The sequence below is a fragment of the Oratosquilla oratoria genome, chromosome 12 (assembly GCF_046742065.1).
Source record: "Oratosquilla oratoria isolate Oo_2021 chromosome 12, ASM4674206v1, whole genome shotgun sequence".
NCBI lineage: Eukaryota > Metazoa > Arthropoda > Malacostraca > Stomatopoda > Squillidae > Oratosquilla > Oratosquilla oratoria.
Window position 1 is genome coordinate 2,849,058 of NC_134788.1, and position 12,500 is coordinate 2,861,557.

General features: G+C 39.3%; 2 protein-coding genes across 2 annotated transcripts in view; both read right to left on the reverse strand.

The window, feature by feature from the left end:
• LOC143030912 (uncharacterized) overlaps window positions 1-3,144 on the reverse strand; it is a 4,216-nt gene extending 1,072 nt beyond the window's left edge. Inside the window, exons 1-3 of the mRNA XM_076194157.1 lie at window positions 3,043-3,144; window positions 2,589-2,878; window positions 1,622-1,823 (exon numbers count right to left, since the gene is read on the reverse strand). Coding sequence (XP_076050272.1) covers window positions 1,622-1,823; window positions 2,589-2,878 — 492 coding nt within the window. The 5' untranslated portion in view covers window positions 3,043-3,144. The remainder of the gene's footprint in view (window positions 1-1,621; window positions 1,824-2,588; window positions 2,879-3,042) is intronic.
• A 4-nt stretch (window positions 3,145-3,148) lies between these two features.
• LOC143030160 (tripartite motif-containing 13-like) overlaps window positions 3,149-12,500 on the reverse strand; it is an 83,433-nt gene continuing 74,081 nt past the window's right edge. Inside the window, exons 2-3 of the mRNA XM_076193321.1 lie at window positions 7,941-8,571; window positions 3,149-3,196 (exon numbers count right to left, since the gene is read on the reverse strand). Of these exons, the coding sequence (XP_076049436.1) occupies window positions 3,149-3,196; window positions 7,941-8,570 (678 nt within the window). The 5' untranslated portion in view covers window position 8,571. The remainder of the gene's footprint in view (window positions 3,197-7,940; window positions 8,572-12,500) is intronic.

The following is a 12,500-nucleotide window of genomic DNA, read 5'->3' on the forward strand; positions in this document are numbered from 1 at the left end:
CCAAATTTTTAATTTCCACTTTTCCGATTACATATTTTCTGACCATTGATATTTAAATTTTTTATAGTTATTATTTAAAAGTATAGCCAACTCTTGAATTAGCATTTATGAGGCATAATGAGTATATTAGAACATTACGTACAGTTCCAAGCAATGACGACATGACGTCACAATCTTCTGCATTTCAAGTCACTGCCTTCGTCTACTGAATAGAGGTAAGAGCTCTAAATTATATTCAGTTTGATGTAGAAACTTATTTTCTGTAATCTATACTATACGGTGATAGTGACATAGTATATCTATCATAAAGTTTATATTTATAAACGTTGTTACTCGCTCAAGTCCCATGGGACTCCCTGAATGATAATGATAATGAGTGGGAGTGGGAGTGGGGTGACGAGACGTGACATAACATAAGCATAGTTAATTAATTAAGGAGGCTCTCCTTATCTAATTTCTTGAGAACGCCTGTATCCAGTTTACTTTCCTTCGAGAGAGCACGAGGACCGCACACAACTGGTAAGTCTTAAGCTAATAGTAACCTGCTTTAAAAAGAGGAGCCATTTAAGATTTTATTTGACCCAATGGGTCACGGGTGGTCTAGTAACTAATAAAAAATTAAAATTATAATAAAAACTAAAAAAACAATAAAAATTAAAATAATAATAACAATAATAATCAATAATAACGTAAATAATGAACACTAAGAATAAAAATAATAATAAGAAGAATGATAATAATTAATAGTAAAAAATAAAAAGATGATAATATTGATAAAAATAATGATAATAATAATAACAATAAAAACAATTATAGTAGTAATGATAAAAATAATATTGATAATAATATGTATATAAACACATACACAGTAATACGGAGCACTCTGAGGAAATGGAAATCGGTCATGCTTTGACGGAAATGCAGCCCAGACTAGGCACCTTTAGCTCCCCGTTCTTATTATTATTATTTTCACCACCACTCCATCATCATCATCATCATCTTTATCATTGTTATCATTGTTGTTGTCGTTAGTATTATTACTAGTATTATCATTGGAAATGATTACATGGCCGGTAACGCCCAGCCCCTGGGGCTATTCAGGTGGTTACGAGTCAAATAACCTATATATATGGCAGCGTGTGGATATTTAGCCGATAAGAATCCTCGATGGTGCAGATAGAGGCTGCATTCAAATTATGTTTACGTTCGAATGTTTTTAAAGAATCTGTGCAACAGTATTTACACCTATTTACTTAATTAATCTTCGGGAAATTGTGGCCATCTATGTCCCGGGCCAATTCCTTTAGTGTATTAGATGCATTTTTTTTTTTTTTTTTTTTTTATCTTTAGAAAATGTTTAAATTATTGATATCTAAGCCACTTTTTGGTCTCAAAACCCTAATTAGTTTCACATTTCATCCAAGTTTCAGTGTATTATTACCTATTATCATTAATACTATTATTACTGCATCATTATTGTTATTATTATTATCATCATCATCATCATTATTATCAATATTATTATTGTTGTTGTTACGAAATAGATCTGAATTTTCTATTATCATTATTCTAGTTTATTTATTCATTTATTAATCTATTCACTTATTTTGTTTTAACTTACCTGTGTCGGACCTTCAACAATGGTGAGGCGATGGGTATCTCTCGGCTGAATAACACACTGATCCCTCAATGGTCCCAACCGCCCCGTCGTCGGTTCCAAAGCTTGGGTCTTCACACGCCCAGTTCCGGTGTTCCACCAAAGCCAGAACACTTGACGGTCAGCGTCATCTCTAAAGGAGAACCAGATGCTTCCTGCACGAGACCTGAAACGAGGAAAGCATGAGAGGACGTGCGACATTGGAGAGATCTGTGACGTCATGTCGCGTACAAGGTCATCCCAGTAACTGGGCTACTTCTCCTCCCACATCCTCCCTCCTCCTCCTCCTCCCTCCAACCTCCTCCATTCGAACAACAAGAAGGTGACCTCGCTTACAGAAATCTAGACTTGTCTACGAGCATTTCAACACTGACTATGTCTAATGTTCGTCTAGGTTTACAATATCTTGGTAGTGCATCATTCAGCTTTGCTATATTATATTATGACAGAAAACCAATTTGATATTTGGAGATTTGAAAAATAGAATATTGTAACAGAAGTCGTTTTCACTCGAACGAACGAACTCCCAATTGCCGGCGTTGGCAGTCAAGCCCGTGGAAGCCCAGTGTGATGACACTCTAAAGAAGCCCCTTTTTCTCAATATTTTCTCATGTTATATCATATGGAACATTCAGGCTATACCACACTGCTGTGCGAGTTATTGAATTATTTTGGATGTAGGGAAAAAGGGAAGGGAAGGTTACTTAGGAAGACAATGGTGTGATTAAACCTAGATATGGATTTAAAAAAAATGTAGTCGGAGAATTGAACCGAGTGAGACGACATTCACAAGCTGACAAATTATGTTTTATTTGAATTTATTGTTTCTGGCCCTCCTTGAAAAGAGAACAATGCGGATGCTCGTGCGGAGCTGTCGACTGGGAGACAGTTACGATCTATAATAACGACAATATGAGCAACAACAACGTACCTCGTATGTTCTGTGCGTTGGACCTTTACGTGCGTTGTGTAATGGGCCTCGTGATCATGTGGTACGTCAAAACAGACATTCCTGAACAAAGGCACCATCCTGGACTCATTCTGAACAACACTCGATTCATCAGCTGCTGCTTCTTTGGATGTTTTATTTCCCGCTCTCTTTTCTCCGTTTTCTTTTTCTCCTCCAACGGCGCCAGAACTGTTGTTCGCCTCACCTAGCTGATGCGAAAGAGTTTCCGCTGATGGTTCGGACGCCCCCAGCGTCGACACGGGACCCTGCATCTGTCATAGGGACACAGTAAATAAGTAACCGAGAAGAAGAGAGAGGAAAATTGGTGGGGGGGGGGTCAACATTATTTCAATTGGACACCTGGAGACTGGGAATGTTGCCTCATTCTTTCGTAAACCTGTGACAGGTCAAAACGGACCTTCCAACTAAAACAAACCTTCTTGTTAGAACTCGTATTCCCCGCTCTCTTTTCTCCCTTTTCCTTTCCTTCTCCAACGGCGCCAGAACTGCTGTTCGCCTCACCCAGCTGTTGCGAAAGAGTTTCACGCTGATGATTCGAACGCTCCTAGTGTCGACATGGGACCCTGCATCTGTCATAGGGATACAACATAAAAGTAGATCAAAAGAAAAGGGGGGAAATAGTGTTTAAGGGGTAACATTATTTTTATTGGATACCTGAGGGACTGGGAATATTGCGTCATCCTCTTATAAACAGTTTCGTCGTCATGAAAATGGGTAATAGAAGGTCCTAGCACTGCGCGGACAAATACTCACAAGACAATTGCTCATACCTTTAGCTGAAAAAGCGACAAATGCTCACAAATTATTCTATTTGTTTCTTATTGTGAATAACATACACATCAATCTTTAAAGAAACTGATCATTCAACAAATATTCATTCATTTCCCAATACTTGTAGCTTTTTACAGTACCACAACATTATCATATGGATCCAGTTGCACTATCAGTCTTTATTCCAGAGGGGTGCAGTGTCGATATCAGTGCGCAGTCCCTACGAAGAGCTTCAACCGATGTCCAGAATGAAGGGTGATGATGTCCTACTAATGATGGAAATGATGTGTTCCATCCTTCTCAACTCTGTTGTTCGTTCGTGTTTGTCCTTCAAGAGAGGCCTGATGAACGTTCCAGACAGGAACGTCGAAGCGGGCTGGAGTGTGCCACACGCGTAGAGGAGGTAGTGGAGTATCTCGACGGACTCGTGGTGGCTGGACTTGGCGGAAGGTACCCGTAACGTATGTCGCTTCAAAGTAGCAAACTAGGTCCTCCAGGCCTTCGGGTATTCTGTTCTTGAGGTACGACCGCATGCCTTCCTGGTCCTGGCTGGTCTGGGGCTCTAAAGCCGAAGCGCTTCACATCCTCAACCTGTGCGGTTCAGCTCGGTCTGGCTCAAGTTTTGAAGTTTTCTCCACGTTCTCTCCAGCCTTGCGTGGTGACATGAGGTCCTAGTAGGTACTGCTGATACCGACTGAATGGCTGCCAGCTCAAAGTCGGTGACTAAGAGCCTGGGGTCAGGAAAGATTGTCCGACATTTCTTCCATTTTGTCGACCACAACTTGCAGCAGTTCTTGGCCAGCCCGAGCACTCTTTCCAGGGAGGGAGGAAGGCATCGACGCAAGAGGACCTCGTATGACGCAAGTTGTTCAAAGATGCTTGGACTGATGGAGCAATTGCCGTCCATTCACCAGGTGTCAGCTTGTGCGACATGTCGCAGTTGCTCCTCGGATGCATAGACCACAACGCGTTGTCGTTCTTCTGGACCTGAGTCATGGATGAGGAAGGGCCTCGGAGCTGCTCCACCAGTTTGTGTCCAGTCCTCTGTGATGACTAGGTCCCGAAGTGATGCAGGGTCCTCAGGAAGACACCCACGCCGTTGTCGTTGAAGATCTCTCATGACAATGTTGGCACGGACCTCCTCAGTGGCTTGTAGCAGAGCTTGAGTCAGAAGTTGGTTTGGACGACTAACTGATTGCTTTGCTTGTGTCTTCATTATAGTTCTTAGTTTGGTGACTTGTATCCCAGTCCTAGTTGATGTTCGATCTTGGGTTTTCATAGTCATCAGTAGTGAGACCTCCCTTAACTATGAATTATGACATTCTTATATATAGCCAAAATAGTTGTTTACCCTATACAGGAACTGGGAAAGGTACTCAACATACAGCATATAGTGAACTGCTCTACTAACTATGATCCTTTGACAATAACAATGGGAACAAATATTTGAAAATTTAAAAAAAAAAAAATTGTGTGAGCATTTGTCTCTTTTTCAACAAAGGATGTGAGCAATTGTCTTGTGAGTATATACCCAGTGAGCATTTGTGGCTAATGTAATTTAACACAAGTGAATGCAAGGTTATGCACATAGGTAAACATAACAGTAGGTACAATTACAAGTTATTTGGAAATTCGTTGACAAAAGTGGATAGTGAAAAGGATATTGGCATGATTATCAGTACATATACCATACATACATATACCAAAGGCTTTTTCCCCCTTACACGGGAGGTAGCCAAAAGACGAGGCATAGAAACCACTCCCTCCCATTCCATCCCCTATATACTCCACTCCCCTCTACTCTCTTCCCTCCCCCTTATCTTGGCCCCTCCTGGATGACGGGTCATCCCTGCATCTTGTCCACTGCCCTGGGTCAGAAGTAGTGTCGCAAGACAAAGCACACCCCCTCATACATCACAGCATCATCCACACACAGCCATTCTTCACTCACCCCCTATCTTCAGTCCTCTCCCGTCCTTCCTCAACAGACATTCCCCTTTTTCCCAATGCCCGTTTTACCCCATCCATCCATCTCATCCTAGGACGTCCCCTCATGTTCACTCCTTTCACCTCTGCCTTCCACACCTCCTTTACTAGTCTTTCTTCACTCATTCTTTCCATGTGTCCAAACCATCCCAATACTCTTTCATCAACCCTATCTCCCAACTCCCTTTCCACCCCTGTTCTCCTCACCTCCATTTCTCACTCTATCTAGCCTAGGAACCCCTATCATACTTCTCAGGCATTTCATCTCAAACACATCCAAACTCCTCCTCTCTTCCTCTCTTATGGTCCATGTTTCTGCCCCATACAGTGCTGTCGGCACAATCACTACTTCATACAATATCCTATTGGCATCCATTCCCAAATGTCTATTTTTCATTATACTTTTTAATCCCCCAAGGCATTTATTCGCTTCTCTCAATCTACATTCTACCTTCACCCCCACTCCTCCCTTTCCTGCCATATTCGCACCCAAGTATCTAAAACTATCCGCTTCCTCCAGTCTCTCTCCCTTAATACTCACTTCCAGCCTGCAACCGCTCTCTCCCCTTGTGCATCTCATCACCTTACTTTTATCCACCTTCAACTTCCTTCTTTCACACACCTTCTCAAACTCTGTCACTAACTTCCTCAATCCCTCCTCTGGTACTGCTACATGCGTTGTGTCGTCAGTAAACAACAGCTGGCTTATCTCCCACTTTTCTCCATTTTCTTTAACCATCTCCAATCTCCGACCCACCACCCTTGCATTCACCTCTCGCACCACCCCATCCATGTAAAGATTGAACAGCCAGGGGGACATAACACATCCCTGACGAAGTCCCACCTTTACCTCAAACCACTCACTCTCTCCATTCCTAATCCTAACATAAGCTCTACTACTCTCGTAAAAACTCTTGACTGCTCAAATCATCTAAGCAGTGTATTTCAGCCTCTGAGATACTGCAGACTCATTGGTTTGGACTCATTGCGCGATCTTTTGACTTCAAAAGTCTAGCCCTCATTAACAAGCTCTATAAATCGTTAGTTTGTCCACATTTGGAATATGCTGTTTCCGTATGCTCACCGAATCTTGATAAAGACACTGGCAGATTGGAAAAAGTACAAGGGCGAGCCACAAAAATGATTCTAAATATCAAACTAAATCATACGAAAATCAACTAAAACATATGAATCTGTTTTCCCTAAAAAAGCGTAGACTCTGAGGTGAATTGATATTGGTCTTTAAGATTCTAAAGGGAATTAATAACATCAATAGTGATAAAATTTTCACACTGAATGAGAATCAGACTAGAAATAATGGTCTCAAATTGTCAGGAAATAGATTTAATTTGGAAGTGGGTAGAAACAACTTTGCCAACCTTGTAGTTAATGAATGGAATAAACTTCTTGTAGAAGCAGTGCAATGTAGTTCAGTTCGAAGATTTAAGATTCGTTTAAATAAGCACTTAGGCAAGATTCTGTAATGACTACCATTTATTTTATATTATTTGTTTGTTATTATTTGTCTGTTTTTATCATTATTTGATTGATTTTCATGTATTATTATTTATCCGTCACTTTATTATTATTTACTATTTACTTGTTTGTTTATTTTTAACTATATCTATGCATTTATCTATTTTAATATCATTTATATTATCATCAATTTTTTTTATTTATCATTATATATATATATATATATATATATATATATGTATATATATATGTATATACTGTATATACACACACACACATACATATATATATATATATATATATATATATATATATATATATATATATATATATATATATATATATATATATATTGCATCCGACCTAGTTATGGACCAAAAGGTCTCCTGTTGGCATGCTCCTCCTTTATAATGCTTGTGAGCATTTGCCATGGACTCTCCACGCTAAATTTTTAGAATTGTTGATTTCTAATCCTCATGTCTCATTCAGATAATCTTTCGCCCAGTTAAAATGGACAAGCTAAAGTAAAAGGATGTCGACATGACAAACTATAAAAATGCGACACCTTTATCCTCTTTCGTTGCCGCTTGTAGTATTATTTCCAGACCTTGGTTAATACCTCCAGTTATTACGAGGGTTTCTTATTATTTAGGTCAGGAACTAACAATTTCAGACGGACAATCTTGGATGTATTCTGAAGGTTTGTTTTGACCCTGCCGTGATGTGACTTACCAGGTAGCAGACATTACGTCATATCGCACGTCTTTACTAAACTGAAGCGTTACGTCATCTCGGTGGAATACAATTTGAGATTTATCTAATTTGAGTTAACATGTTTCATTCTATTTGCTCGTATCATTTGGCTGTATGTGAGCTCGTTTCTTTGTTATTTTCTTGAGCATTCGTTATGCACCCAATTCTTCTCGATTACTCTCACCGAGCTTCTCAACCATGTGCACAACAAAACTATTATGTGATAAGTCCTCTTTTACTCCTCGATATTTTCCGTCTGTAGTATTTCATAGCAATTGAAATAAACAAATACTTAAAAAAGACATAGAGCTAGCGAATAGTATTTACCTGCATTTGGAGAGCAACTCGATTTCTATTCAAGCGACGTGACTTCTGCAGGAGCAAATCTTCAACAGCACCGAGGGAGGAAGTTCTCTCCACGACCTTATTCTGTTCCTCATTTTCGCTGATGTGACGCTGGACCATGGAGAGCGTTTGGCTAAGATGACTGCTTAAACTTTGAGCCATTTTCTTAACGTCTTGTATGGCCGCCTCGATACTGACCAAACACTCATAGAAACTTTGTCCGTCAAGGCTGTACTTGGACGAAAGGAGGCTTTTGGCCTGTGAGTGTTCAAGCACCTGGTGCTTCAGGTCCTGGTGGAACGGCCTGCACTCGGGACACATGTCCTGGCGACATTCTGCACACCACAGAGAGAATGCCTGTCCTCCGTGGATGGGGCAATTGCCCGAATGTGGCTCTTCCTCCTCCTCCTCCTCCTCCTTTGTGAGATCTCCGGTGGGAATGTCGTCCACATCTCCTAAGTATTCTTCCTTTCTGCACTGGAAACAGGACACTACACCGCCGTTCAAACTGTGGACTTGACGCAGACAAGGGAGACAAAAGGAGTGGCCACACGACAGCACTCGTGGTCGTCGATCCTCGTCGAATTTGTTAAGGCAATTGGGGCAATCCATCCTGGAAAAGGCGAGAAAAAGAAATATATAAATATATATAAAACATTACCCATGGTATACACATACATCATCAAACAACTACATCATTAATAGACACACACACACACACACACACACACACACACACATGGGATGGGCGAACTGTGTGTACATGGACCTGGAGAGGGGCTTTGGTAAAGTACCACACAGTCTACTTGTGTGAAATTGGAACACACGTCAGAGAACTGAGAGGAGGGAGGCCAACTACTCCAATGGGTCAAATATCTTTCGAAGGGAAGACCGTAGTCAAGGATAAGATGTCAAGGTGGAGAGGAGTAACGAGGGGAGTTCCACTAGGTTCAGTGATTGGAGCTCCAATAATGTTTCTTGTCGATGTCAATGGTATGATGGAAGGTACAACAAGCTGTGCCAACGTGTTTGCAGGTGACGCCAAAAGCATGAGGGGAATAAAAAAACAAAAAAAAAACGGCGAGATCTGCACTGCTTTAAAAAGATCTAGGCACTATTTTTTGCATGGAGACAAGAATGAGAAATGAAGTCCAGTATCAAAAAATGCAAAGTACTGGAAATGGGCAGCAGCATCAGTGGCAAAAGACCATCTCTAAAACATTCCTTGGGAAGTGAACCAAAAACAAAAGAGGAAAAATACTTGGGAGTGCTGACGATAAACATATGAGCAGCACTGTGGGAGAGACATACGGATTGCTGCACAAGATCGAACTGGCTTTTCACTATATGGATGAACAGTTGATGGAAAATAAATGAATAAATAAATAAAATCCCTGACATGTCCAAGACTGGGATATGCATCCATTGGTGGTATGGTCCTCACACGTCACTAAAGGGGGTAGATTGCATTGGCAGAGGGGATCTCCCGATTAAATATGGCGGGGCTTAAGAAGTCATGGGAACAAATCAAGAAGGACTTTATGTACAGATCATGTTAAGGAATACAAATTTCCATATAGATGGATTAATAATACTTGCAATAATTAAGACGATGATATAGCCCAAACTGGAACAATACTCGCATCTATATCTAAATATCATAACTGGAAATAATGGATATAAATTAAGTTGGAATTGTACATGAATTTCCATATAAATGCATAAATGCTTGTCATACATTAGGTGATATACCCCATACTGAAACATTACATGAATCCAAATCTGAATATTATAACTGAAAATCAAGGATGTAGATTAAGATGGAAATGTACATGAATTTGAGGCTAGCTGTGACAAATTGGAGAGTAGCAGACGGGACCCTACGAGCGTTGCTCCTTCCCTGTATGCTACAATTAGGTGAATACAGCCCACATAGCATAAAATACATTAAAAAATTGTATCTGAACAAAATAAGAAAATGGAAGTCAACTACTACAATCGAGTTCGAAAATTATTTATATAGCAACTGCTTTCACAAAATCATCAAGAAGTATATGTATTTACTAATATATATATATATATATATATACACACACACACACACATATATATATATATACATATACATATGCACTAAAAACCCACTATTGATTGGATTTAAGAAAAGAAAGGAAATAACGATTTCTGTATATTTCGATCACTTGCTGTGATCCTCTTCAAGCGGAATACATAGATAAGAGAAAACACATTACTTATATACAGAGGAGAGAGGTGGAGTAAGGGAACATGGACATTTCATATCAGGTGGCGTCTAAGTTGCCGCGCGGACTTTGTGGCAAGTCGTCCGCTTTTACAATATAAGGAAGTAATTTATTAACTGCCAAGGTGGTTATATAATCAGGTGACCATTGTCCTTTTGAAATGTTAAAGTTTGGGAATTGTTTAATTAAGGAAGATTCAATAATTTTCCTTTTATAACTACATTTTGATTTGAAAATTATTTTGGCCTCGTCCCAATTTATGCAGTGATTATTGTTGGCGACGAGTTGAAATACCGCGGAGTTCTGTCGTGCGTATTTTACTGAATTTTTGTGTTCTTTTATTCTTGTTTTTAATTCTCTATCCGTTTGTCCCCAATACACTTCATCACATCCTGAGCAGGGTAATTTGTAATCTCCGAGGTTTGTGTCTTCTGTTGTTCTGTGATGAACGTTTACTACTTTTCTGAATAAACTGTTGGGGTAACTATGAATGATTTTTATGTTGTCTTTTGGTAGCATTTGGGAAAAATTATTGATAGATTTATTATAAGGAAGTTTTAGGCAATTTTTGTTCCAATTATGATGCTGAGATGGGTGGGAAGTGGATTTATAGTTTATAACTGGTTTTGGCCTTACTTAAGGCGTTGTTTGTAAACCAGTCTGGGTACCCTAATCTTCTTAATTGATTTCGTATGATTAGAATTTCTGGGTCCAAATAAGATGGGCTCCATAGTCTTAGTGCCCTTAGAAAAAGACCCGAAGCAACACTATATTTGATATTGTCAGGATGGTAACTAAAGAAGTGTACATAGCTCCCAGTGTGCGTTGGTTTTCTGTACACTGTGAAAGAAAGATGGTCCTGATGTCTCATGACTAAGATGTCCAAAAATGGTAAACTATTATCCACTTCCCATTCCACTTTGAATTTAATGTTAGCAGTTAGGAGGTTGAGTTTGTTGAAGAAGTCATTAAAGGAACCCCACTCTTCATCCCAAATCGTGAAGATGTCATCCACATATCTATACCAAAACATTCCGTAGGGTTTTATGTCCTGCAGAAGTACCGTCTCAAAATATTCCATGTATAAGTTTGCTAGCACCGGGGAGAGATTAGATCCCATTGAACAGCCAAATTTTTGCTTGTAATATTTATCATTAAACGAAAAAACATTTGTGCCAGCACATAATTTTGTTTACTGAGATGGGAAGTTGATCCTGATAAAGCTGTAATTTATTTTCCAGGAACTTCAAAACTTCTGTTACATTGATATTTGTAAATAAAGACACTATGTCTAGGCTTAACAATTTACTCCGTCCCGGAAGATGGTGACTTTTGATCTTATCTATAAAATCTTCTGAATGCTTTATGTGTGATCCAGAAAAACATCCTACGAACGGTGATAAGATGTTCGTGAGCCATTTTGATAACTTACTAGTACAAGAGTTCCTATTACAGATGATGGGTCTAAGGGGGGTGTTTTCCTTATGTATTTTTGGGAGGCCATAAAAATTGGGTAACTGTGGATTAGTGACTAACAAGCTGTTAAAAATATCATTTCCCAAGATATTGCGTGCCTTTTTATTGAAATCTAAGACGGTACTTTTGAGAGTTTTTTTTTCAATTTTTCGTATGTTTCAATGTCATTTAAGAGATCAAAAGCTTTCTTTTCGTGATCTGAGTTGTTGAGGATTCCTATTTTCCCACCCTTGTCTGCTCTGGTAATGATAACATCTTTGCGATCTGTGAGATGATCTACTGCCAGCTTGTAACGTTCAGGCAACCCGCAATCATCCTTAAAACAATCCATAATACCTTGCATTAAAATCCCTTTTAAGCACAACAACTCACTATCATAATTGTTGGAGGCACAACAGAACTCCGCGGTATTTCAACACGTCGCCAACAATAATCACTGCATAAATTGGGACGAGGCCAAAATAATTTTCAAATCGAAATGTAGTTATAAAAGGAAAATTATTGAATCTTCCTTAATTAAACAATTCCCAAACTTTAACATTTCAAAAGGACAATGGTCACCTGATTATATAACCACCTTGGCAGTTAATGAATTACTTCCTTATATTGTAAAAGCGGACGACTTGCCACAAAGTCCGCGCGGCAACTTAGACGCCACCTGATATGAAATGTCCATGTTCCTTTACTCCACCTCTCTCCTCTGCATATAAGTAATGTGTTTTCTCTTATCTATGTATTCCGCTTGAAGAGGATCACAGCAAGTGATCGAAATATACAGAAATCGTTATTTCCTTTCTTTTCTTAA